At 38.3% G+C, this 27817-nt stretch overlaps 2 protein-coding genes across 9 annotated transcripts; one reads left to right on the plus strand and one right to left on the minus strand.

Annotated features, from left to right (window-relative positions):
- Positions 1-492: 492 nt before the first annotated feature.
- On the minus strand, positions 493-13313 carry PUS7L (pseudouridine synthase 7 like). Of its 4 annotated transcripts, XM_055711185.1 has the most exons (10): positions 13198-13313; positions 12797-12884; positions 11924-12160; positions 11088-11247; positions 9285-9480; positions 7530-7628; positions 5930-6011; positions 4081-4358; positions 2298-2351; positions 493-1659 (listed from the first exon to the last, which is right to left on the minus strand). In XM_055711185.1, the coding sequence occupies exons 2-10, from the start codon at positions 12840-12842 to the stop codon at positions 1336-1338; spliced, it is 1476 nt and encodes a 491-aa protein (XP_055567160.1). In that variant the 5' UTR covers positions 12843-12884; positions 13198-13313; the 3' UTR covers positions 493-1335. The 4 variants fall into 4 exon arrangements, with proteins under 4 accessions (XP_055567160.1, XP_055567158.1, XP_055567159.1 ...); XM_055711183.1 differs by having other exon boundaries at positions 11924-12884; XM_055711184.1 differs by lacking the exon at positions 13198-13313 and having other exon boundaries at positions 12797-13163.
- On the plus strand, positions 12643-27140 carry IRAK4 (interleukin 1 receptor associated kinase 4). Of its 5 annotated transcripts, none has more exons than XM_005444021.4 (12): positions 12643-12778; positions 13797-13966; positions 15029-15174; positions 15490-15690; positions 16462-16622; positions 17330-17394; positions 17691-17805; positions 20058-20167; positions 23294-23477; positions 24234-24296; positions 26046-26204; positions 26304-27140. In XM_005444021.4, exons 2-12 carry the CDS (start codon positions 13806-13808, stop codon positions 26334-26336), a joined length of 1398 nt encoding a protein of 465 aa, XP_005444078.1. In that variant the 5' UTR covers positions 12643-12778; positions 13797-13805; the 3' UTR covers positions 26337-27140. The 5 variants fall into 5 exon arrangements, with proteins under 5 accessions (XP_005444078.1, XP_055567163.1, XP_055567164.1 ...); XM_055711188.1 differs by lacking the exon at positions 12643-12778 and adding an exon at positions 13328-13444; XM_055711189.1 differs by lacking the exon at positions 12643-12778 and adding an exon at positions 13527-13557.
- Positions 27141-27817: the final 677 nt, after the last annotated feature.

Consider the following 27817-nt stretch of genomic DNA (forward strand, 5'->3'; position numbering starts at 1 on the left):
TCCCCCAGAGCTGCTCCCCAGCCTGTCCCTCCCCAGCCCGGGCTGCTGCAGGGGTGCTTCCTTCCCAGAGGCAGCACTTTGCATTTGTCCTTGCTGACTGCACGTGGTTCCTGTTGGCCTGTTCTTCCAGCACGTCTAGGTTGCCCTGAATGGCATCCTGCTCCTCCAGAGTATCCATTTGTTCCCTTAATTTGGTGTCATCTGCAAATTTGACGAGGATGAACTCCACTCCCTCCTCCAGGTCACTGACAAAGGCATTAACAGGATGGGGCCCAGAAGAGATCCCGGCGGTACTCACTTCAGGTAGGGTATGACCCATTAACCACCACTCCGAGCCTCATCATCCAATCACTTGTTTACTCATCTGGCTGTCCACCTACCCAGACCATGTCCTAACTTGGTTTCAAAAATATTGTGGGACAGTGTCAAACACCTTCCTAAAGTCAAGGTAAATGACATTTTCTGCTCTCCTTTCTTCCACAAATCCACTCATTTTATGAAAGTTAACTGCTTTATTTAATTAAGAAAAAAATATAAAAGTCTTTTTCCAGGGACAATTCCATTAACATTTTTTTCCTACTGTAAGGATTCACAGTAACAGGAACAGTCCGTATCCTGTAAACAATAAAACAGGGGTTTGGTATTATTATACATGGTTTTGCAGTTATGTTAATTACCTTGTCCTGATAAGCTTATTTGAATAGACAGTAACAGCTACGCACTACTTAATCCTGAAATGTTCAGCTTTAACTTCAGTTGGAGGATTCATCAGATGTCTGATGAAGTATCAGATGACTGGTTATGTTGACTCAGCACTTTTACCTTTTAACATCTGGTGCCTGAACGCAATGAAAACAACATACTTCGCAAAACTCAGTACAAACCTCTTTCCAGTTAGATACCTGTAGGCTGCAAAGTTTTAACATTGTTTGAACAGCATTTAGTATAAGCCATTTTTTAAAAAATGACTATGAAATAAAAGATACATTTGTTTGCTGCAAATATTTTTTCCAGGATTTAACTTTGCAAGTCAGATGTCTATGCAAATATGAAATTCATGCTTGCAGCCCGTGGCTTCTTTAAGTTCAGTTAGATCTGCCTGGCATAACACATAGTTTTAGCCCACTGAATCCAAGCGTTTGCATTTAGGCTTTGGAATGTTTTTGGAACATTCCAAAGGATTTTGGTAGGTTTTTTTCCTAATGAGTATGAACCGAAATCTACCAATTTTTCCTGTTACTGCCTCGAACCTGTTATTCTCCCTTATTTTCTTGGCATGATGCATAAACTATCACCATTGTATAATAATCCTGCAATCTTTCATTAACTGGAATCTTAAAAGTTACATTTCATTATTTCTCTCAGACAGACTGTTGCGTAACATGAAGGATCAAGGTCAAATGATATATGAAGAGAGGCTTTTGATTCATGCAGATGGCTGCCTTCAATTTTGATTCCTTTTTCACCACCTTCCAGAAAATATGACAGATTCTGAACGGTTTTCAAAATGGGTCTGTAGCATCCAGGTATATTCAGTTGTAATGGAGCCACTCTGAATTTGCACATCTGCAGCTCATCCTTAGAAAGCCTTTCATGGTACCATTGCCCAACTTTATTGCTGGGATACTTGATACTATGTCCCACCATTGGAAGAACCACCTTCAAAGAAAAAACAAAACAACAAACATATTTGAAATAAAGGCCACAAATTCCCCTTTAAATAAACATGATTACAATTCTAAATGTGTCTAAATCTTGTGGTTTGGAGCCTCAAATAGTAAAACAGCAGCTTCTCTTGTGAAATAAACCATGCAAGGCAGGTTTCTTGGATGTAATTAAGGCAGAAAAAATAATCAATGTTATCAGGATTCCTAAAACAAAGTAGAAATATACTAACATGAATTTCCTTGCTTGTTGGAAAGATACAGCAATAAAGACATTAAGTTGCCTGTGTAAGACTTCACAGCTATGCACTCTGAACCTTCAGAAATTAGAACGTCAACGGCTCTTGAATGTTTTTCCAGTAGACTGAAAAATTTTTCAAAGTGTTTACATGCAGTTTAAAGACAAATATTGCCATATTGCAAATGACACTGTACTTAGTTTTCTATTACAAAGTAAATATTTTCTCCTCTTGTTTGTTGTGAGAGTGGAGGTTAGTTCACATGTGTTTTCTTTAATGTGCATTCTGGTAAGGAAGAAGACTGCGCCAGTCAGCTTGATGACATTATTTTTAAAACAAAACATTTTAATCAAATAAAGAGATCAATAGCTCTGAATGTTTCATAAAGACTTACTTGGTTTATAGAGTATTTGCTAGCTGACTCTTCTGCAGCAGTGACTACATGAACCTAACAAGACATTTAAGAAGAAAAAATAACTTTTTTAAAAATAAAGCACACACTTTATTTTAGGAATTATGCACTGCACTTCCAAACTGGTAAAGGATTCTAAGGTTATTTGACTGCTATAAGGACAATTACCTATTTCAGGTGTGAAAAATAGTAGAGGTGCTTACTATAAAGTAATCTATTTACTGGTAAATGACATTGCAATATTTACTGATGCTAGCTACCACTAATTAGCAAACTATCACTCCAAACTCACATTCTTTGAAGTGCTGAAGTTAAACAGTTAACTTTGAGTTTGAAGTTAACTGTGCCAATGCAATCTTGTGCAACATCAGCAAAGGCAAAAATACTAAGAAAAATGTTTTATATTAAGAATATATCTGTATTAAACTCAATAACCTAATACTGAAGTTGATACCTCTGCTCTTCATTTCATTTGATCTACTTATTTTATTAACATTCACTCTCAGAAATATTGTTGAAAAAAAAATCACAATGGAAACAGAAGCTACTCTACAGGGACTGGAAGTTATTCAGTAACTTTTCAAGTACTCTTGCTTTCAAATTTGTAAGATGTTCACCCAAAAGAAATGAGATACACTCTGCCTATGCACACACCTATTTATTCTTCAGTAAAACACTACAAAATGCTATGCTTTATCTGATGATCAGGAGAAAGACAGAATCATAGAATCGTTTAAGTTGTAAAAGACTCTTAAGATCATTGAGTCCAACCGTTAATCTAGCACTGCCAAGTCCACCACTAAACCATGTCCCCAAGCACCACATCTACACAGCTTTTAAATACCTCCAGGGATGGTGACTCCCGGGCAGCCTCTGCCAATGCTTGTCAACCTTTACAGTGAAGAAATTTTTCCTAATATCCAGTCTAAACCTCCCTGGCACAACTTAAGGCCACTTCCTCTTGTCCTATCACTTGCTACTTGGGAGAAGAGACCCAACTGCTTCCACAATAAGAAAAAGGTATGCTAACCCTGAAAGAAGAGATGGCTTCAGAATGAACTTCAGCATGCCAAGACCTGGGACCAGACACTCCACTGTTGGCTTTTGCTCATTGGCTTGCCCATGGCTCCACATGGAGCACCCAGGTGGTGCTGTGGGCAAGCAGAAGCACACCCTTGCCCTTTACTACATTCCCAAGAATACTGCTGCATTTTTTGATCAGTTGCTAACAGTTTAGACCCACTGTCAATCTATTTTAATTGTCTGAGTAAGTGAAATTGTGCTAAACATGCTTTGACTGTGTAGTTGCAACAAGATTACCAATTCAGTCTGAGGCCACCTTTCACCATGGGCCTACATTCATTAATATATATAATGGGAAGGTCTGACCTGGAGAGCAAAACTCTGATCTGGCCTGACTGAAAATACCAGCAAACCTGGAATCCACTGTGAAGGTTTTCCCCAGTCAGATCCTAAGAAGAGTATTATATACCATGCAGGCTAAATTCTTGCATATATAAATTCTGACATTCTGTTCCTTCTTCTCACTTGAATAAAATGGTCAGAACAGATAAAAGCTGCTAATATACATCTAGCTTATATGCTTATTTACAGTAAATCAAAACCGTTTTTTTCACCTTTGTCAATATTAAATATTTTAATGAATGAACCAAAATGAAAGTATTAGAATACTTCTGAGTATGTATTTAAATGCATTAAGGTGGTGTGTTTTTTTTTTAATAAGAAAAGTTTTGTGAAGACTCACCTTGTCATTCAGGGAAACGCTTTCATCTTTTTCTTCTGAGAAGACAAGATCACCCTCAACAACTTTTGAACCATAAATCTTCAGCCTATATGATGCTGCTTCATTCCAAATTTTACTGCAATAAGCATGGACATAGAATATGCGCATGGAATGGGGAATACTGAGCCATCCTTTGGTACAACCTTCATGATTTACACCATAGCGATTTAAAGCTCGTAGCAACATCTTCTCTCTCACTTTAAATTCTGGCAGCATCACGAGTGTGCCTTTTGCATCTTCTGATATAAACAAAAATAACCATGTAAGTAATCCCTGATTTTTCAAATATTACCTGTCAAAAAAAAATACACTTAAGAAGATTAAATCATCAGGTACAAAAAAATAGTGTCAGTCTAACTTCTTTATGCTGACTTCTAGGTTATTATTTCCATTCCTTCAATGTGTCATGTTAGACAAACTTCATCTTACATGCATATCAACACAGTCCCATGAATTCTACTCTATTTCATGAAGTATAAACTAAACTAGCTGTCATTCAGTTATTCAGAATAGTTTGCATTAGTTATTTCTTATCGAGACTTACTTCATCACTCCAATGTTTTTTTTAGATTAGGTGACTGAAAGTAAAAACCAAGGTATAAAAGAACATTAAAGCTCTACTTCACATCATTTGAGAACATGTATTTCATAGGGGGCAAACCCCACATCTTTATCTTAAAGCTGCAAATTGCATTGGCCACTGGGAAGTCTGAGCCTCAAACAAGATGAAAATACATTTAATCAGATTTGTACTACATTATACAAATGTTGTATACTTAATTTTTAAATTAATTAATTTAATTTAATAAGTTTATGTAAACTTAATTTTTTACATATTTTATCATTACAATTGATTATGTGATGAAGCCTTCTGTAGTAGCCTTTTACCTTTTGCTTTCAGGAAAAGGCAAGCAGCTGTTTTCAGGGTCCACATCAATGTCTTTCCATGCATCATACAGCAACATATACCACAGAATGATTCATCTTACATTTTTTATAAAATGAAACATATCTGTGCCTCTTGAAACTATACATCATAGTTGTCCTGTCAATCTACAGTGATAGAAAGGCTAATAGATGTGGAATATTTGAAAAGAAAAAACATATGAAGTTGAGAGCAACTTCAAATTTTTAGTTTTGGAGAGAAAGTTAAGTTGAATGATAAAAACAATAGATATGGCAGAGCATTTTATTCAGCACACTTCTGCCTTTGACATATTTTGTTCATTTTAGTTCAAGACACAAAGAAGGTAGAGCACAGGAGAGCCATGGAAGAGATACCTAATTAAAGAGATGTAAAAGCAAAGCCCAAAGGTGCAAAAAACAAGAGCTAAGATGGTTACAGAAATCTCAGAAAATTATATGACCACACGTGTTAAATGTTGAGTATGAGCTGGGACCCTCAATCCTGTATACTTCCTTTATTAGTGAAAAGAATTTTACATTTCAAAAGCAGACAGATGGAAGAAGGCTAAAATTGTTTTGATAAAATTATCTTAGTCTTGGTCTTTTCCAGCATATGCCACGCAGTGGTTGTTTCTATACTGTCTTGCAGCTTAAGTACATTAGTTTTCCACTATTTTGCAAATTTAGAGCCTCATCCTCATCTCATTTTTAACTCTGCTGAGAGTTTAACTCATTTTAACTCTGCTGAGAGTTTAACTCATTTTAACTCTGCTGAGATCCAAGGAATAAGCTATAAGTGGTATAAAGCAGCAACAAAATAAAAAGTATCTCTCTGGGCAGCAACACCTTATTCCCTCACAATACGGACCCTGAATAAATACATAGACAGTTTACCTGGACATACCAGTTTGAAGAAAGTATCTTTTTGCATTGTTTACAGGGTCATCAGTATCTTCAGGTGTGAAGAATAACTTCACAGCTTTCACCTTTAAAGTATAATATTAATAACTTCATAGGGTTTGCATTTACATATAATTATTTGTAAAATAAACAATCACACATCCAACTCTGTGTTAACATATTCCGCAAGCTCTCAAAAATCTATCCCTTCTTTAAGGTCAAACTCAAGTTCTCCCTTTCACAGTAGAAGCCATAAAGAGCAAACCAATGTGGTTGAGTACCGTCTCAGATTAAAGCAAGGTATTAGTCACACAGAAGACACAAGAAAGCTTTCAATGCTCTAGGAGAAATTAGTCTTCTCGAACATCCAGTTACAACTCCTCTACTTTGCAATGTCATCAGTCCATCCTGCACAGAAAGGGTCCTTCTTTCCCTCTTGCATGTTTCATGCAAAATTTAAACTGAACACTTTCCAGTCTTACACAGAAGGACAAAAAACTTTTTTTTTTTTTTTATTCCGATCTGTATCGGGTTAGATGACACTGTGACAGGGAGAAAGCTACACTAACCTCTGCTACTTGCAAAACCAGTAGAGCCACACAACTCTCTAGCACTTATACTGCAACATCTGGTTCTTGCCCTCCCCTGTATTGGACTGTGCACGCATATACTGGCACATTTGAAAAATACATAGTAGCTGCTACATGTTTTAAATTAAAAAATAACTGAGTTAAGACTAGAGATTTAAATCATTACTCTTCAGGGACTGGCACCTGGTACCAACTGCTAGCATACCAGAATTCAAAAAGTCAGATACACCAAGAGTAACTTCTATGGGCTGCCCTCAAATCTTGATTCTTCTTATATTTGGACTTCTGACTTTTCTCAGAATAAAAACATATTAGAAGACAAGGATACTTAAGTATTCATTTGACTTTCTAGTGTCCAGTTCTGTTTTAGACCTGTGCCAAGTACTATACCATATACATTGAAAAGTATATGACTTATCTTATGAATTATTGCTTAGGAAACATGCTCTCCTTAGCTTACATGGGAGCAATCGCTCAGAACTAAGAGTTTGGGAAAGTAGCCAAGGAATAATGGAAAGCAGAAATCTCTTCTATAAAGCAGATAAATTACTATTGAAAAAGCAAATCTTTTCACATGATCCTACATAGTATCTTGTGACACTTAAGAATATATAGACCCCCAGCAGGATAAAGAGGCTATAGGTTAGGGGGCAATCAGGACCATGAATAAACATTGTATAGATTGCTTCATTTTATTGTTCAAACATTGTACGGAATGCAGCCACTTTCCTGCCAAGTGGCATGTTGACAGTCACAATCACATACCAAACACAGACAGAAAAATCACTTCCTGAACTATTTAAACCTGCATCTGCCATTTAAAAAAGATTTTGTTCCTGTATGAAGACCTTCATAGTTATGTTGTTGTCAAAACTGATCTAGCAATTACTTACAGCACACATATGGGTTTATCTCAGAAATGGTATTGTTCACTGGGAAGATCAACTCCAGCACTAGCAACAGTGATGTGAAATTAACTTGACAGTAACTACTTAAATTACAAAATGAAACTACCATTTTTTCATTCAGTAACGCCAATCCTATTTGATCTGTCTGAACATTCTGTCCTTGTCCAAATCGCTGAGGTCCATAGTAATTTACAAAACCTTTTGTCTAGAATGATAAAGAATAAATATGTTAAAAGCGTGAAAGTGTCAGGCCCATTTAATAAGACTAAGCATACAACACACATACATCTACATTTACATTCAAAATGCATACAATTTTTTTTAATCAGAAGTAATATGTAACAAAACTGTAACTCATTACAATATTTTAGCACCTAAATTGGAAATATCTAAAAAGACAACCAAGTTCTATCATTGTTTTTACCTTCATTAAAAATATAGGTAAATGAAACAAAATTATTTTTATATAGTTATTATAAATGCAACTACAGGCCAAGTCACAGTAATTAAGCTTTTTATATGCATCAAAATCTGAAATCTCTACTGAAGTAAATGCACCATAGCACAGGTAATAAACAGTAAACACTCTCAGACAATTTTTCTTAAAAAAAATAATCTTTTTTCACATGTGATCATTTCTATTATTACGATAGTAAAGACCAAGAGTGAGCACTTTTGCTAACTGGGATTTTAAGCCTCTTGAGGAATTCTAGGTCACATATAGGCAGTAAAATCACACCCATGTGATACAATGAGAACATCTTTTTTTAGGAAGTAATAAGTATATACGGAGCAGCAGACAAGTAAAAAACATACGGTATTTGCTTTGGAAATGGTTATTCAGTTCAAGTTATATAACCTGTGGACATCCGTAAGTCCCATATGTGATTTTTGTTTTCATGGAAGATGACAAATCTGTATTTTGGGTTAACACACATGCTGGTTTTGTCATTCATCATCTGACCAGTAAGATATATCTAATAAAGCTAGACACATAATCACAGGAATTTGAGTTCATCTTCTGAACGGCAAAATAACAAAAAAGTCACATGGAGCACAGAGAGATAAAAAAGCATTAAAGTCTCATCTGAATGCTTCAATAATAAAACTAATTTCTAAAATACATGTAATATACTTTTATTTTGCACACTGGTTAGTTTTTATTCAAGTCTTTATTCCTGGACTAATCTTCTTAAAGTAATTTGTATTATGGTTATTACTCAGAAAGATAGGGCAAGAAAATTACTGCTGTACAAAACACCATAAGGTTAGGGGTTTTTTTTCTTTCCATTATTTGCTTTTACCTTTCTCAGCGGTTTAAGAATGTCTGATGACGGGGTTTTATTCAGGCACTAAGGATAACAGCAATCAAAACCCACTCAGTTTCAGGGGATCTTCTTTCTCTGCTACGAACATTTCACATGTATTTATGCCATGAAAGTCTTTCACCTGAGCCGACCATGCACATCCTCACGTGACCAAAAAAGGCGACCAGTTGACATGTGTAACTACATTCTTTCACCCTGTCAACCACCACAGTGAAACACATCACTTTGGTTGGCCTTAGGTCTGTGCAGCAACAGCTCATGTGCCCATACCCATTTGCTACCAAACTTCCCATCTGTCTTGCTGCACCACTCTGGAACACAGAATGAATTCACTTATGGTCCCTCCTTGGAAGACAGCTTTACTCTTGATTCCTTAAGTAATGCAGAAAAGATGTAAACCAGCAAAAAGCATCAGAACTGGGAAATATTACCATTATTGTGCAAGTATTACAAGTATTTTCTTTAAATTTAGTGGGTTTTACAGCACAGAATTAAAACTCTGTTCATTATTGGCAACCATAAGGCCTTTTTACCTCAACATTTTCCATTGCTTCAGCTATTCGCTCTTTCAAATCTGCAGAAGAGTCATGACTGTGGTGTTTGAGATCTCTCACAACTATATCAAAGTGATTGCCCTTCAGCTGACCAAGTCTAAGGTGCTGGCATGCTGAATGTATGTTGTGTATTCTCATGCCCTTTTTTTCCATTTTACTTCCGATTTCTTTCAACCTGCATAAATAATTGGAAGAAATTATGAACAATCCTTTACTAGAGCTATCAACCTTCTAATAAATGTCGTCTTCACTTTTGCTAGAATTAAACCCGTTTTTTTAAAAAAAGTGATTTAAAGAGATTATTATGAGAAAACCAAATCAAATGCATAGATAGAAGTCTGAAAATTTAGTTAAGAGTCCTGAAATATGTCTTACATGTTTGCTTCATTTGCAGTTATATTCTGTAGCTTCACAGATACTGGAACAAAGCAATTAATTAACTTTCTCAAAGCAGCTGCACCGAATTTTGCCTTTTTTATTGAAAACCAAGTAATTTACTCTTCAGTCCTAAAAATCTGCTTTTCATTAAAAAAAAAAAAAAAAGTAATGTGTTCTAGTAGACTTCAAAACACAATTGCTCTTTCTTGGTCAGCCTTAACAAAAACAATCTCAGTGCACTGATTCTCTGGGTATGCTTGCACATGCTTGTAATTGGAAACACAGCTGACATTCAAGTATTTGCTCTTTAAAGTATCCACTCAACCTTTTTGTTCTTATGTGTAAGTAATATTCAAATCAAAGGAAACTTTCAGCACAAGAGCTTACATTTTAACCAGTATTTTAATAACTTTATAAACTACTTGTTTATAAAATGTATTTATTTTCCCTGTTATGCTAGTGGATTGGGAGCATTTAACTATTTTACTTAATCTTTTAAACATTAATGCAAAGTTTTGCTAATTATCTCCTGAACAACTGGCCCTGCAGCCCAGTTTGCAGTGGAATTTCACTATTGATATATATTTATGTTGGTAAAAATCCTAAACCCATAAATTCTTCTTTCCTTTATTTGTAAAGTGTGCTTTGTTGCTAAGGCCAAGACCTGCTAGAAAGCTAAAGGTGAGGAAGAAATAAGTTACAGTTTTGACTCCAGCTATTTTTTTACTGTTACTATGGCAGAACTTAATAGATATATTTTTCACCCACTGAATTGGCTAGAGAGAGTAATAAAAACGAAAAATGGAAAGGCACCTCCTGTATTATTGACACATTACTCAGAATGTATTTCCTGCCCTCAGGTTTGGTGATATCTTCTTTAGTCTCATGTTTCTAAACTGGAAAATACAATAGAAGTTGATACTTAACACTCAAAGACAGCACCTGTCTAAAGCATATTTGTAATTATTTACTTCAATTTTGTAGCTGTAAAGCTTTTAAGTTGTTGTCTGTGGACCACAAGACAATACTTCGATAATATGTGGAAACCTGTTGCATCATGTAGTAAATACATCTCAGTTTTAGCTAGTGGATGGCATTTAAGAAATTGGCAAGTGGATCTGTGAGCATGAATTGGAAGGATATCATGCCAGACAATACAGCGGTTTTGTATTATTAAAAATACAGTGATAAGCAAGACTTTTCTTTAAATTCCAACACTGACGGATTTCAGCACTAAGCTGTATATTCCCTAAAGCCACAAAATATTAAAGCCAATTCCACTGTGCCCTAATACAGGAGAAGGGAAGATATATCAATAAGAACATTTTCAAAGACCGTACCATGTTGATACTTATAAACATATTAAAATACGCGCTAAACTGAAAGCACCCAGATTTCATGTACCTCTCAGGAGTCACCTTCTTCACAACCATGGGTTGATAAGTAATAGCCTTCTTATCTTTGATGCCAGTGTAACTGAAGTCTGAAGGAAGAACACCAAGTTCGGCAGCCAACAAGCCAATTGCTTCTAGTGTTTCTAGATTTTCTTTCTGAAGGGTGAAAGCTGAAACAATCATCTCAGAATTATTAGGAATTTGTACTTCTAAATCATACATATGTTCTGCCATGACAGATGAGCAGGTTCTTCCCTTCAAACTAGAACAGGATGGAAACAGCAAAGAAACAGTCCTCCCACCCCACAAAACTAAAGGAAATGGGACTTTCTCAGTATTGAAAGAAAAAAAACAAAGGCACAGCACATAAAAGTCTTAGAACAACCAGAAACCTCTGATGCCTTTATAGTACCGGCTAAAATGCAACACAATTCAACAAACGTATTGACTTATTGCTAGAAACATTCTCTGTATCAGAAGCAACCTACTTTAAAGAATGAGATCATAAATCAAATCTGACCTTACTAACTCGTCCAACATCTTGGCATCTTCTAAAATCCCCCAATTACTTCCAAGGGAAAACTAGCACACAGTGAGTAACACAGTGCTACGACCAAAAATTGTAACCATTATCACTGAACAGTTTATGCAAAATCACTGCAGTAACTTGATTCATCCGTTTCATTCTCCAGTGATGTAAGTACACTGCATGTACTTACATGATTCATTTCAGCATAAACAATGGATCAACCAGGCCTATATATCATATAAAAATGATTCCCACGTTTCAGTCATACTACAGAATGCCATAATGCCTTACACTGTCACTAAATACGTAATATTTACCTGTATAAAGATCTTGTTTTTCATGGAAACCACCAGCAGACCTTTTTCCGGACCAACTTTTTTCTCGAAATCGTACCATTATTGACATATTTGGCTTATCATCGACATCTGTCACAGTAAAAGACTTTGTTTCTACAAGCCTTCCAAATTTTCTATTGATAAAGTGGTGAACTACTTTTCTGTGCTCTTTGTTTCCATCGGGCTCAAAAGAAAATGTAGAATTTTCCAGCTTTGCATCTAAAAATTTAAAGAAATCACTTGTTTCCTTTTCAGTCACTAACTGACAAAGGTCTCTGTAATCAGCATTTCCTTTTACAATCATTTCGTTCTCTTTTGTAACAGTGACCAGAAAGGGGAATGCCTGCCTGACAGCACTGTGTAACTCGGCTCGAGTTTTCTTGTCCAGCACAGGTCCCAGCGAGAGCTCCCTACTGCCAGCCTCCGCATCATCTCCCAAGTCCCACGAATTCTTCAGATCACAAGCAAATCTATGAAGCAGCTCACTCACGGGTTTGCCTAGTAAGGAATCCAATACGCCGGCTCCCCGGAGGCCAGCTCTGGGTTCAGCTTCGCCCATCTGCCGGTTTTTGCCAGGGGACGCAGCGTAGCCACCCCCCGCCCGGCCTGTGCCGGGCCCCGGAGGCCCGAGCACCCCGTCCGGCCCGGGCACCCCGCCAGGCCCGGGCACCCCGTCCGGCCCGCCCGCGGCAGGCCCCGCTCTCGGCCTCTTGGGCTGGGGCGGGCACGGGCTGCTTCGCTCCAGCCGCGCTTCGCTGGTTTTCTGAAGCCATTCAGCCTGGGTGTCCCTAGGGGAGTGTTCAGACGCCTCGATCTCTGTCACTATGAAGTCACTCGGTGAGTTTTTGATCGTACCGCAGAAGCCAGCGTGACCAGTCAGGTAACTGAGGGAGGGGAGCATGGCCCCCCCGCGCGCCCTGCTCCCGGCCAGGGGCCGCTACGCCTGCAGAGGAGGAACCAAAACAACGGTCAGCTACTACGGGAAAGGCTGCTGAGAGGGAGGCAAGGGGCAGGGAGGCGGGGCGGGGGAGGCAAGGAGCCAGGCAGGCAAGGCAGGGCAAGGCAGGGAGGCAAGGCAGGGCGGGCCGCCGGCACCCCTCCCATCCCGGATGGCCGTTACGGGCTGGGTCCACGCCACGGCCACGCGGGGCGGGACCCGCGCGCGCGCCCCCAGTCCCCGCGATGCGCCGCCAGGGGGCGCCACGACCCCCCTTCCCAACGCCCTCCGCACGGGAGAAGGGGCCCCGGGACGGTACCAACTCCTGCGGCCACGCGGGGAAACCGAGAAAGCCGGCCCCCCCCGCCAACTTCCCGTCCAGCCATGGGGCGCGCCGGAGGGGGCGGGGCATCTCTCGGGCGGCCTATGGGAAGGCCGCGTGGGAGGAGAGCGCTTCCGCCGCCTCCCTCCCGGCAGCTGCCCCGTCCCGGTGGGGCCGGCGCCGTCAGAGCTCGAGTCGCCCCCTCTGAAAGGGGCGGGGCTGCAGGCGGGGCGGCAGACGTGGCGTAAGGCGCGCGGCGCGGCGCGGGGTGGGGTGTGGGCGCCGCCGGCCGGAGGCGACAGGGGTGGGCGGTGAGGTGGGGTGGGGTGGGGTGAGGTGACCGATTCCCGCCGCCGGGTGAGGCGGCGCTCGCCAGCCGGGGACGGTGTGCGGGAGCTGCGTGGTGGGGGGCGGCTCCGGCCGGGCCTCGCTGGGCGGCCGGGAAGCGGCTGGCGGGTCCGTGAGGAGGGGGGCGGGGGCGGCCGCCGTCGGGTGGGGAGCGGAGCGGCGCGGCTGCGGTGCCGGGCCTGAAGCCGTGGTGGGTTGCCGCGGCCCCGGCGAGCCCCGTCGGTAAGGGCGCCGTTTGTGTGCCGTAGGGAGTGAAGATGAACAAGCCCGTAACGACTTCGACGTACGTCCGCTGCATTAGCTATGGGCTCATGAGGCGGCTGGCAGATTTCATCGATCCGCAAGAAGGATGGAAGAAATTAGCAGTCGACATCACCGACCCGTCCGGTGAAAGCAGATACAACCAAATGCATATAAGGTCCTATACGGAAGTCATGTGACATAACCTTGTTTGATAGTCGTTTAACGTAAATACCCTTGTCCATCCCATTACTGTAACGTGTTGCGGTTTATGTGCCAGCAGGTGCTTACATCCTGCAGTACTGTTTCTTTAGGGAACTGAAAGTGATTACTCCTCATTGTCCAGTAGTTCAGTTTTCAGACAAGGTGTAGCCAAAGAAAACAGAGTAAGGAAACTGGAATTAATTACAGCTACAGGCACAGGTATTTTTAGTGATACAGCATTGGCTGTGTAACTTCGTGTACTCTAGACACATGTAAACATTGACTTCGTTGTGCCTGTTCACGCAAGAACAGCACAAGAGAACTGCACTGTAACTCCTCATTTGCAGTTCCCAAGAAAATGCTCAACAAATGTTGGAGCCCGAGGCCTCAAACTTACAAGTTTGAGAGGTAACATCAGTGGTATTTTTATGAGCACCTTGTTGCTTCAAGGGCTTGTTGAATCCCTAAGCTATTTCAAAGATTATGGGATTTTAAATACCCTACATATCATCTGGGGTTTGCAGTCTTTCTAGTGATTTTAGCTTTAAATCTTTGCCTTTCTATGACAACAATAAATCAGGAAGAATACTGGATCTCAATTTCTGCTTAATGCCTATCTCAAAACATTCAAAATGAAGTGTGAATGCCAAATGGATGGAAAACACTTGAATTTTTTTCCATTTGATCTGGCTCTGACTTGCCCTGCGTCTGTCTGATATTTTGTTCTCTGTTAGTCCCATGTGCCATTATATTATGGGTCCTGGACAAAATGTTGAAGCCATCTATGCATATTTTTCCCTTAGTTTTTACCATATTTACCATATTTTTCACCTGAATTTTCTTTAGAGTTTTGTTTAGTTGCATTTTCAGAAGATTTGTAATTGTACAGTGCAGATGAGTACATTCAGAATATTTTTTTTTTGTAATTTAATGTTTTTCCCTTCTTTATAGCTCTTGAGGTGTGTGTCCCCCTTTGCACACACCAACCCCCGCCCCCCTTTTTTTTCTTTTAAATGTTCTTAATTTGTCTTTTAAGGAGATTTGAGGCATTTGTACAAATGGGAAAGAGCCCCACATGTGAATTGCTTTATGACTGGGGAACAACAAACTGTACAGTTGCTGATCTTGTGGATCTGCTGATTAGGAATCAATTCTTAGCACCAGCAAGCCTTTTGCTTCCAGGTAACTGTTATTGTTGTACATGTTGTACTGTGTTCTCAGTTTTCTAAGATGCTACAGAGCTTCACAGCAACTTGAAAATCAGAAAGGATTAGGTCAAAATAACCAAAAGTGGATATATTTTCCACTTTCCTTTATTTGTAATAATGGTTTAAATAAGAGTTTCAAGTTGAAACAGAGAGTCCTGCAGTTTACACATGGTGGCAGAATATAACCTTCTCATGATGCTTTTGTGTCCCTTAGTCTTAGTAGATGCTAGCATTAACGTTGCTTGTGTTTTCTGATTCCTAATGTAGTTTTTCTAAATTCCATTTTCAGAAGCTGTAAGGACGGCACAAGAAGTTACATTACCTCTTTCTTCACAGGAAACCTTGTCTATACATGAAAAACAACTGCCTATACAGGAAAAACAAGTGGCATCTGTAAAGCCAGAGTACTTGGCCCAGAGTACTGAGAAGCCGCATTCAGTTCCTTTCTGCTTAAGTGAAGAAAATAGTAGCTTACAGTCCAATAACACAGGTAGGCACTTAGTTTGGTAGCTAAAGTACAATCCTTTTTGCTGGTCTGTCCTTCACCCCACATGAAATAAATCATAGCAATGCATTAGAGTAATGACTATATTCTTATCATCGTGCCTCTAGCGGCAGCGGCATCTTGCTTTTGATCTTGGTCTGTGTGGCTGAATTTGGCTTGGATAATAAGATGTCTGGATATGAGATGCACCTTGCCAGTTAGGTGGCTGCTGTAATGGAAAACTTGACTTAGTAACATTGCAATTTATTTTGTGCTACACATAACTCTGTTGTTCTTTTTTGGTACTGTTTAGCATCTTGTGTTGTAAAGCTGGATTTTACATTTCAGAAATTATTAAGAATATTGGAGAAAAGATGACTAAAGCAAGCATTCTAGGCAAGTATATGGCTGGCCTGTTCCTTCCTAAAGGTTCACTTTTGAGCTGCTGCCAGAAACATGGTGTGGTCTAGAGACTTTTTTACATCTGATGCAGTGTGGCTTTCTCTGTGATCTGCTGCACATTTAATTTCTATTACCAGTATTATGAGTATAAAAAAAAAATAGAAAACTGCTACAGTGCTAGTTGTGAAGAACATGATGCATTTCATTTTTTTCCTGGTATCTTCAACACAAAACTGGAAGTAGAGCTCTACTATGTCAGGATTTGTGTGGTAGAAAGCTTTTTGTTTAATAGAACTGAAGCAGAAAGTCACTTCAATATACTTGTTCCTTAAGTGAAAAAGTAGCTTTGTGCTAAATGGCAAATATGTCTTTCAGATTTCCATAATTTTTGGTTTCGTGACTTGGAAAGTGTTACAAATAATTTTGATGCGCGACCAGAATCAGCTGGAGGCAATAAACTGGGAGAAGGTGGCTTTGGCGTTGTGTTCAAAGGCTTTATCAATGGCAGAAACGTGGCTGTCAAGAAGCTCGTTGCTGTGAGTTGTTCTAGGCATTTTTCTTTTTAATGACTGTGTACTTCACGGTAAAGACTTGTTTATCTGTGGAAAGTGTAGAATAATACACTTCAAAAAGTGTCACATAACTAATGTTAAACATTAGTTGGGCTGAGAACCTTATCCTGTAGTCCCATGAGTGCTGTGATTTGGCACAGTCACCAGAGATGAAGTCTTGCCGTTTCTGTAGCTCTCCTTTGAGTCGCTCAGTCAAGTTGTCTGGAAAAGCAGAGTGTTCCCCCAGTTCCCCTCCCTCCCCTGCACATGGGAAGTGGCAGAACGGAAGGGATGCTAGAGAGATTTCCCTTTCAGAATACATGAGTAGTTTACAAGCTAAATAGGTGTTATCACAGAATTTTAGTCTTTGTAACCAATGGTTTGTGTGAATAATTTTGTAATGCGTAAGTCCTATTAGTGGGTAACTGTAGTGAAGTAAGATAAGTTGGTGACTGTGCTGAAACTGTTATCTATTTGTCCAATAATATTGTGTTAAGGAATTAAGAATCGTTTTCTGATACTTTATTTTTGAGTTGAGTAAAAAAAATAGATAATATAAAAAGTTAAGTAGTTGTTATGTATAACTAATCTAAAGAAAGGCTTACAATTCTGTTGTTTGGGGGTTTTTTTAATGAACATCTATGCATTTTATTATGGCCAGCGATATTAATGTCAAATACTTCCTTTTGTAGATGGTTGATGTTAGTGTTCAGGACTTGAAACAGCAATTTGATCAAGAAATAAAAATGATGGCAAAGTGAGTAGTGTTACACGATGTTGTTATAGTCTTTCATGGGCATCTGAGTTGGCAGATAACATGTTAGCTAGTGTGATCACTTCTTTTTGTCTTTCTAGCATAACTCAAGGATTTTCATGTTCAGTAAGAATGCTTTATATACAATATGACTATTTTGTTTTAAAGCACCACTGCAGAAACCTGACTGTGTGCAGTAGGGAACAAGTAACTGGGGATCCAGTTCCTTCTGCATTGTATTTTCCTCAAATGTTGGGAGTCTTTCAGAGCATATACAAATATAATTTTTTTTGCTATAGGTGTCAGCATGAAAATCTAGTAGAATTACTTGGTTTCTCAAGTGATGGTGCTCAGCCATGTCTGGTGTATGAATACATGCCCAATGGTTCATTGCTCGACAGACTTGCTTGTCTGGTTAGTAAAAACTTTTCTAGCTTCCTATTGTCTTACTTTGCTAAAGCATAGATACCTATGAAATGTCTTTGAAACAGTACTGAACTATAATGGCCAAACAATGTTTTAGTACTAAATTCTGTTCTAGAAGACAAACATGATAACATGTATTCTTCCAATAACATTTTATACAAATGTTTTAGACACATTAAAGCAAGCTTACAATACAATGTCACGTACCAGTACCTGAAGTGGCACAGGAGCTTGGACTTGCTATGCCCACATGGAGCAGAGCAGAGGGTGCTGTAGTATTGTTCTTTGTTTTGACATTGGCATGTTGTCTACTAGTTCTTGAGATTCTGCATTGTGAAATTGCCCTTTATTCATTGACCTTGTGATAGTGGTTATAACACAATTTTTGTAGTCTGCCTATCTCTTTCTGAAGGGCCTAAATAAATGGGAAATATTTTTTTTAAAATTAGTGTTCTGTGTAAATGTAATGCTTTTTTTCTCATTTAATCAAATGACGTATCTTCTAGCCTTGGCCTTTGATAAATAATAAGTTGCTTTGGTTTTGGTGAGGCAGCTCTGTGTTTGAAGGACAGAGTGATACCAGTAAACTTAACTTAGTAGATAAGTGTCCATGTTAGTTTGTTGAAGTAGTTAAAAAATCTGTTTTATACTAAGGAAGTACAGCTTCTGAGGTTGTAATATGGTGAACACTTTAAACTGGTGCTACTTCAACCCCCTATGCTTCCAGATCTAATAAGAACTGTTGTTTTTCTTTTTTTCTGCCCTGATCTTCCTGTTGTACTGCTCAAGCATTGTCTCATCTGGAGAAAGAGCTGGGTTAGGGAACTGATCAGGCTTAAAAAACGCTTGGTGTAAAAAAAAATCTTTGTCACCTGGAGACATTTCCTCTGCAGGACTGCACAAATACTTCTGCCCCAATGGGAAAGAAGTGGTGTTATGATAAGAATGAGTAGCAGTGGTTGGGGAAAGGACTAGATATGTTTGGTAGCACTGCTGTCTCAGGTTGGTTTTGTTGATTTGCTTGCACACGCTTACACATGTGCAAATTAATTATATTTTTATAACTGAATCAGTGCAGAAGAGAGAATACGTTAAACTTGCACTGCCTTAAGCAAATCTGTAAAAATGAGCAGTGCTTGTCAAGGATGTATGTGAAAATGCTCATCCATGTAACTTTGGCTGTTACCATCAAGTGAGCCTAAAAGATTGGTGGTATTTGAAAGTTAAAGTAGAAATAACTGAGCCCTTTACAAGGAAGAGACAAACTTAAGTTATAAATCAGGAGTCCTCAAACTTTTTAACCAGGGGGCCGGCGCGCGGATGCAGTGGCAGGCAGTCATCTTGGTTTCCCCCCCCCCAGCCCCCAGTGGGGGAGGCGGGGGGGGGTCTGTAAATACCGGGGGCCGGATTGAGGACCCTGGGGGGCCGTATCTGGCCCATGGGCCGTAGTTTGAGGACCCCTGATATAAATCATAATCTAAATCAGAATCTTTAAATCAGAAAGAGTCTTCTTCTGATAAAGTCAAACAGGTGAGGAATGTGCATTCTTGCTGATAAATTAATTTTGTGACTTCACTGGACGTGTTTGAGGCATGAAGGTCTTGCTTGTGTCATCTTCTTGTCTGGATTTGAGGAATAGGCACGGGAGGTGGTAGAATGGTGAGATACTCCAATCTTCTTTCCTTGGCCACTGACAAGATTAAGAAGTGGTTTTGAAATGTAAGGTTTTGAAATTACTTCTAAGGTCTAGTTAATAACATGAATTGAGCTAAACTCTTGAAACGTGATAAATCCAAAACCACTGGAAGATCAACTTCTCATTGTTAATAAAAATATTGATTGCTTTGAATTATTTGCTTTGGGTTAAAAGGCTCTGGTATATGTGCCAGTACAAGGTGGAAGATGCAGTAGATACAGATAGTTCTTTGCAGTGCAGCTGGCCTTGTAAAGTCATAGTCAAATATTATCAAGACTACTTTTTGCAATGGGCATATTTATCTAATGCAACATGCATGGGGAGGAACTGAATGTGACACATGCATGTGTTTCTGTCCAAGTAAATTAGGAAGTGTACACTATTAGTCTTTTAAATTATTTACTTGAAAATCACAAAATATAGCAAGGAGTTGGTTTTGGATTGTGGGGTTTTTTGCGTGTTTTGTTTTGTTCTATGTCAGTATATATATATATAAATAAAAGATTTTCACTTTTATACTTGCCTTTCTCCCTTCTTATTCAAGGACAATACTCCACCAATTTCTTGGAATACAAGATGTAAAATTGTTCAAGGTACAGCAAATGGCCTGAACTTTTTGCATGAAAATAATCATATTCACAGAGATATTAAAAGGTAAAAGCTGCTGAGTATCGCTGGCTGAATTTTCCCTGTTTCCTTTTTTTCTTCCCCCCCCCCCCCCCTTTTTCTTTTTCTTCTTCCCCCTGTTAAATTTGTTTTAGAGACAACAAATGCAAGAAGCATTGCTTCAAAGAGGTGATCTTTTCTGCAAGTGACATCCATCACCATAATCTTGTCTGTGCCACAAGGACATGACCAGTACAGACTTAAAATCATAGAACTGTTTAGGTTGGAAAAGACCTTTAAGATCATCAAGTCCAACTGTTAACCCAGCACTGTCAAGTCCACCACTAAACCATGTCCCCAAGCACCACACCTACATGTCTTTTAAATACCTCCAGGGATGGTGACTCTCATGGCTTCCCTGGGCAGCCTGTGCCAATGCTTGACAACCCTTTTGGTGAAGACATTTCTCCTATCATCCAATCTGAACCTCCCCTGGTGCAACTTGAGGCCGTTTACTCTTGTCCTATTGCTTGTTATCTGGGAGAAGAGACCGACCCCCGCCTCACTGCAGCCTCCTGTCAGGCAGCTGTAGAGAATGATAAAATCTCCCCTGAGCCTCCTTTTCTCCAAGCTAAACAACCCCAGTTCCCTCAGCTGCTCCTCATGAGACTTGTGCTCCAGACCCTTCAGCAGCCTCATTGCCCTTCTCTGGACACGCTCCAGCACCTCAATGTCTTTCTTTTAGTGAGGGGCCCCAAACTAAACACAATATTCAAGGTGCAGCCTCACCAGTGCCGAGTAAAGGGGGACCATCACTGCCCTTGTCCTGCTGGCCACACTGTTTCTGATACAAGCCAGGGTGCTATTGGCCTTCTTGGCCACCTGGGCACCCTGCTGGCTCATGTTCAGCTGGCTGTTAACCAACACCCCCTGGTCCTTTTCCACTGTGAAGATTTCCATCCACAAAATTTTGTATTGTAATTCTAATTTTTATTGTAAATGTAATTTGTAAAATGTAATGTAAATTTTAATTTGTATCGTAATCTGTTACTATCAGGTAGTTAGTTGAGTGCTGTGAGAACACCCAGAAGTTCTGTTCTTTCATAGCTGCTGCTAATGAAAAAGCTGCTGTTAGAGAATATAACTTCTTACATGGGGAGTTTTTCAGATGAAAACCCACCTTTTTTTGGTTTGGGGTTTATTTTTTTTTTTTCCTGGAACATTTCCTCAGTGTTTAATTTGATTTACTACTTTTTATTATGAAGACAGTAAAATTACTTCAGTCAGGTTTATGAAGTTCGTGGTTCTTAAAGATAATCTGTGTTTACTTGTTTGTTATACCAGAATGTTTTTTAGGGCTATCAGAGCTCGAAAGAAGTGAGGACTTTGTTACAGGGTTTGGTCGTTGTTTTCTGGTTTTGTTTTTGGGTTTTTTATTTATTCATTTACTTCTCCTTCCTTGCTACAGTTTGTTACATTGTTGGGGTTTTGTTTAATACAAAGCAGTCCAAGTCTTTGAAGAAAAGCCCCGGATGCCTTACTCTTTCTGTGAGTTAAGAAGGAGCAACTGACTGATTGGGTGTCATGGATAAATGTTTCAATAGCTTTCTGGCTTCTGGCAGTTCTGCTAGATGTAGGCCACTTTGGTTTTGTGACCTTCCAGCTTGCAAAGAACAAGTTTTTGCTTCGGCTTACTCATAGAATGTACTTGCTGCTGTGACAATTTATGTTTCTTCTTTCTTTCCTGCTTAAGCCTCTGGACAAGTTGACTGGAAGAGATGCATTTTTTCACCTCATGCTACTCTGCCCTTCTAACTGCTGTGATCATATTACAGGATTAGGTTTGGTTTGGTTTTGTTTTTGCTTTTGTTTGGATTCCATTTTGCAACTTCTTGCACTTGCAGTGTGCCTATTTCAATAAATTTGGTTGGTGTTGTTAATAGTGCTGCCACTGCTAGCTAAAACTTCAATGAAGAAATATCTAAGATTAACTTCAGTCTTCATAACCACATAGGTACTAGAACAGCTTCTCTATAGAGTAGAAGGGACATGACTGAATGGGTATTTGAGTTGTCCATAGTTTTTTGGCTTGGTTATGCCCAGGAAATAGTTTACTTGGGTCTTGGAGCTTGATAGTTGCAGTAAAACTTGCTTCTGTTCTGCTTTTTGTGTTGTGTCAGAAAAGTGACCACTCTTTGGGCTTGACTCATATTGATAAGCAGCTTAGATTTATGAAGTTGTGATCATGATCGTGTTCTTCCTTCTTTTAGAGTTGAGCTTTAAATACGAAACCAGTTGGCAGATGATGCCTTGACTAGTGTTTGGCCTTTTGCAGTGGTCTTATATTTAACAGTATTTGCACCAGTTCTAGCACAAAGTGATCTGTTGTAACGTGTTAATTTTGTTGATAAAGTCTGGTGAACAAGAAGGGGAAGTTAGAAATACAAGTTTCTGGTTTTGCATGTTTTATCTGGCTATGTGGTTTTCTTACAGTTCCCTTAAGGGGGTCAGAAAAGGAGGATTACACAAATGTTAAATCAAATGCTTTTTAAAATGGCTCCAAGTGCTACAAGTTTAAAAAAAACACTAAAAGATTTATGCTTTAATTCATCCCACTGAGTATTTTATGAAAGTGTTAAGGTCTTTTAGATGAGTCTCATTCTTCAGCGTTTTTTTTTAAGGGAAGTAAAAGCTGGAGATCAGTTGGAAACAGCACATACATTATTCCAGCATTAACAAGTTTTCTGTTTCTCTTCCAGGAGAATAAGAGTATTAGTATTCATTTGGCATGGGAATTTGTAGTGATTGACATAGTATTAGATAATAGATATAAAAACCTGCTTTTGTTAGTTCTGAGTAGAGATTTAGACAGTTAAGAATTATACTGTGATCCAGTACCAGTTGATCAGAGCTAAGTATTCTTTATTATTCTTTTCAGAGAAAGAGTATTCAGATCCAAAACATGGGTATAACATAATTGGTCTCTTATAAGAAATATCTGTATTTGTAGGATTTGGGGGGGGTGTTTGTTTTTTTCTCTTGGGTTTTTTTTCCCTTTTTTTTTTTAATGCATGCATGCATGCTCAAGGAAAACATGGATGGATCTGGCCAGCCAGTTCTAGATTTATTTCGAGCAATTTTTTTTTTTTCTTTTCCCCCTTCCCTGTCCTCCAGTGCAAATATCTTATTAACTGATACATATATGCCAAAAATTTCTGACTTTGGACTTGCAAGAGCATCTGTAACATTCACACGAACAATCATGACTGAAAGAATTGTTGGAACAGCAGCCTATATGGCGCCTGAAGCTCTGCGAGGAGAGATAACACCTAAATCTGATATCTTCAGTTTTGGAGTAGTAAGTAGAACATGGGAAGCAGTATATAAATATTTTTGTAAATGATAAAAGTATATGAAATAAAGAATATCTGAAATTAAATAATCTACTCTGATGTATCATTTTTATTTTTTCCCAATAGATGTGCTCTTAATATAGTGTTTCTAAACTTTGATTGGTTTAATATAGTAAAATAACATTCCAAGTTCTAGCTAAATGTAATTTGAAGTATTGTGGAACATCATTTCTTCTTGCATAGTAAGTCGGGCTGGGAAAAAAAATTAAAATGTTCCAAAATTAAGTGTGGTTTACTATATGTCAGCACCAAAAGTATGCTGTCCATGTGCAATTTGCCTTAAAGCTGAGCAAAAAAGACATGATCTCAGTATTTGGGAGAATAACGTCCATTCTGAATAGATCCAAGATTCTAATTGTCATTGACCACTTTCTTCATGGCATTTAGTTTCACAGGGAAGTAGGCCAGGCACTGTGTCTGAGCACTTTGGAAATCTTCCAGCCTTCTTTGAAGCAACACAGTGTAGAGTGAGAAAAAATTGCTCTGAAATTCATAGGCCACACTGCTAATAACAGTTAATGAAAATAAAGGCAGGAATGACAGCAACAACAATCAATTGTACTGAGAGCTATCTTTGGACAAATACAGATCCTGTGAGCATTGGTTTGAAAGACAGGGGGTCACATTCATTTTTCCAAATGGTATATATGCAGAGGATTACTCTGTGCTTCATTTTCTCATCCGATTTATTTTTCTTCTAGGTCTTACTAGAAATAATAACAGGTCTTCCTCCAGTAGAAGAAAACCGGGAACCACAGTTACTGGTATGTTCTTTTTGCTTTCTCCTCCCCTCCCCTTGCTCTAGGATCACTTTATATGAAATCATAGTCAGTTAACAGATTCTGAGACAATCAAATTAGTCATCAAAATGTGTAGTTACGGAGACAGCTTTTTGTCAGACATTGACTTAGACATGAGACTGAAACAATTCTCTTGATTAAAGATTGTTCAGTTCCCAAGGTCATCTCCTTCCGATCCGATACTGTAATTCTCTTTGGTTTGGTACTGGTTCTTATTATAATACCATTGTGCTTTATTAACATACTCTTGTTATACCCAGATACCATGAGAGTTCCTCATTCAGCAGAACATTTTAAACTACTCATCTCAAGTTGTTTCTTTATGGTTCTTTGTACTTTTTACTATTCCCGTATCAGTTTTCATCATCTTCAACTTTACGAATAATTTGCAAATACCTTGTGTTTTTAACCTTGGGGAAGTTTGGAATGTATGGTCTGGTTTGTAGGGTGCGGGAGGAGTGGGTTGAATTTTGTTTTCTTTATTACCATTCAATTAGTAATTCTGTCTACTAATTAGGAAACAAATGTCTCGGAGGTCGTTCTTTTGAATTACAAATCTTACAAGGCTATTCTTAATTTAGCTTAAAATTAATTTCTGAACTATTTAATCCAAGGTTTTTGTAGAATATGTTTTACATAAACATTTATTTACTAAGTATGAAATAGCATTGAGGTTTGGATTGGTTTTGTTCCATACTGTTTAACAGCAGATCACTTTCTTTCACAGCTTTAGGAATACCTGCGTACTATTAATAGAATACCTGTGTACTATTAATAGAATTTTTTTCCCTCTAAGCTGTATCTTCTGGGGTGGCATAATACTTATTCTGTTGAGCTCTGTAAAGACCTTGGAGAGCTGAGTTCCTGTCAAATTGAGTCTTGATGTTTGGGGGTTTTTATAAGACAGCTTTTTCAGAGACAGGATCTAAAAAGGAATATAAAGTATGATTTGACTGGTACAGTTTATCTTTGTAAGGTGCTTTTGGAAGCATAAAGAGAATGGTCAGTACAAGATAATGTGGCATCCTTAGCTTTGAAAATTTTGGGGTAGTTGAATGTGAGTCAGCAATTTCAGACTGACCTGTAGAGGAAGGCAGAAGACCTGTCTACTTACTGACTTTTATTTCTTACTGCATTTACCATACTGACTTGTCTGAGAGATTCCTCAGGGTTTGTGATTACAGATAACACATTTCAAGTGTGTTTGAGCTGGAGACCTTTGGACTAAAACAGATGTAAAAATTAATTTCAGTGTAGAAGTTTCCCCTAGAATATGGAAAGCCACTGGGACTGGTGACAGAAGGCATTAGTTTACAGAAAGAGGCTGTGGGTTATTTGTGGGTTATTAAGTAAACATAGATAATTTATGTTGATTGTACTTCTTTTAAAAAAGAGACAATACTAGGAAACTGAGCCTTGAACTGCAAGAAAGTTAAAGCTGCATGATGCGGCTTAAAGAAAATTGCTTTACAATTTTGTGATAACTCAATTAGAAATAATGCGTAATAAAAACGTATAGTTAATTTATAGTGTTATAGGCTGTTTTTGCAGATATTGATAAATAATTATGCTGCTGAGCCATTATATTGTCTAGAAAAGTGGTTGAGAAAAGAAATGAACACTCAAAAGCAAGTGTTCAAAGTGTTAGTGTGGAATACGTAATGTTCAGATGCTTAAAATTTTATCTGCTCATCGGTTCAAACTGTCTTATAGTTAAGTATCAAAGATGAAATTGAGGATGAGGAAGCAACTATTGAGGATTATGTTGATGAAAAGATGAGTGACTGGGATGCACCTTCGGTTCATAAAATGTATTCGATTGCTAATCAATGTCTGAATGAGAAAAAAAACAGAAGGCCAGACATTAAGATGGTACGTATGTAGTCTTTCAGATAAAAAACTTAATTTGAGTCTGTGTAGTGTGTGTGGTTACAGTATCACTTATTTATATTTCTGTCTGTTCTCTTGCAGGTCCAACACCATCTACAAGAGATAAAAACTTGATGTGTGTTTCTTCTGATACATAAATGTTTTTGTAATGGAGTAAATACCAGTAGCAAATACTTTATTAGTATTTAGTGTGACATTATCAGCTTTTCTGCTTTCCAGAACTTTCTGGTCTGCATGTAAGGTGTGCTGTTAGCCTGTCACCATTGTGCTGTTTTTGTTAACTGAGCAGCCTTTTCACATATCCACTGGGCCCTTAAAATGAGAAAATTTCTTTTGTATTAACAGATTGCGGTGCTGGTACATCTCCACAGCTTTTTAAAATGCATTTCTATATTAGAATCTATTTAATTCTTTTCATTTACAAGTGCCAAGTATGTCTGCTGCAAAGGCATATGTTAGTATCAGGGTGGAATGTTTTTTCTGCAAATTGCTATCTTGATCAGGTATACTAGACCTTTTTCTGTTGAAGATACAAACATTTAATAGATATAAATGGCACTTATGTTGCCTTTTAGGGAAAGATTGAAAACTTTATTTGGCGTTTTAACTTGAGAGTTTACATTATTGCCAGTGGACTGGTAGCATTTGTGAATGTGACTTTTTCAAAAAGTCTTCTCAGGATTAGTTTTAGTCAAAGGCTGCAAGATATTCTAGGCTGGTTTTTGGTTTCAAGGATTCTCAGGCAAAATTATCTCACAGTGTTCATAGGAAAGCTTAGCTACTTTGAGTATTTTACGCTTTAGGAGAAGATTCCATATGGATTATAAATACAGATGGCTTATTATGTTGAAGGGGCCAGAATAATAATAATAAAGACCAGTTCTGCATTTTCCTTAGTCAACTAATTAAGCTCTTTTTTTTTTTAAAAAAAAAAGTATATGTATTAATAACTAAAAATTAAAATACACTTTTTTAAAAAGCAACATGGAAAGCTTTCTAAAATAGAGACATTGACAGATCAAAGCAGACTATAAATGGAATGAAGGTGAATAGTAAGATTCCAGATACTTTGGATTTAAGTAGGTATGAAAATGCTACTATTTGAAATGACAGAGGTTATTTTCATATAAACCTTTTTTTTGCACTTCATGAACTTTTTCTTGACAGCTTAGAGGTAGGAAAATAGTCTGGCTTACAGCTAAATTTTGAATTCCATGATTGTCAGAAAAAAAAAAAAGGAAACATTGAGAAATGATCAGACTGCATTCAGGGATATATATATAGAGAGATATATATATATATTTGTAGAAAGCATGTGATTTCTAACACTTCCATTTATATCATTAGATCTCTGGCTATTAACTCAGTCTGTATTGCCTTTTCAAACTAATGGTTTAATTTAGAAAAAGGTATCCACCTAAACAGCTTCTAGTTTTATTGAGCATAAATTGTTAAAATCCATTAACATAAATAAAAACTTTGCATTATCATTGCAGATGATTATTTCTGCTATTAAAACTCTGAGTTTTGGGAACAATAGTCATTTTATGTTGCTTGCGTTTCTGGTAATATGCTAATGTCATTATATGGAATGT

Source organism: Falco cherrug, chromosome 5 (assembly GCF_023634085.1).
Source record: "Falco cherrug isolate bFalChe1 chromosome 5, bFalChe1.pri, whole genome shotgun sequence".
NCBI classification, from domain to species: Eukaryota; Metazoa; Chordata; class Aves; order Falconiformes; family Falconidae; genus Falco; species Falco cherrug.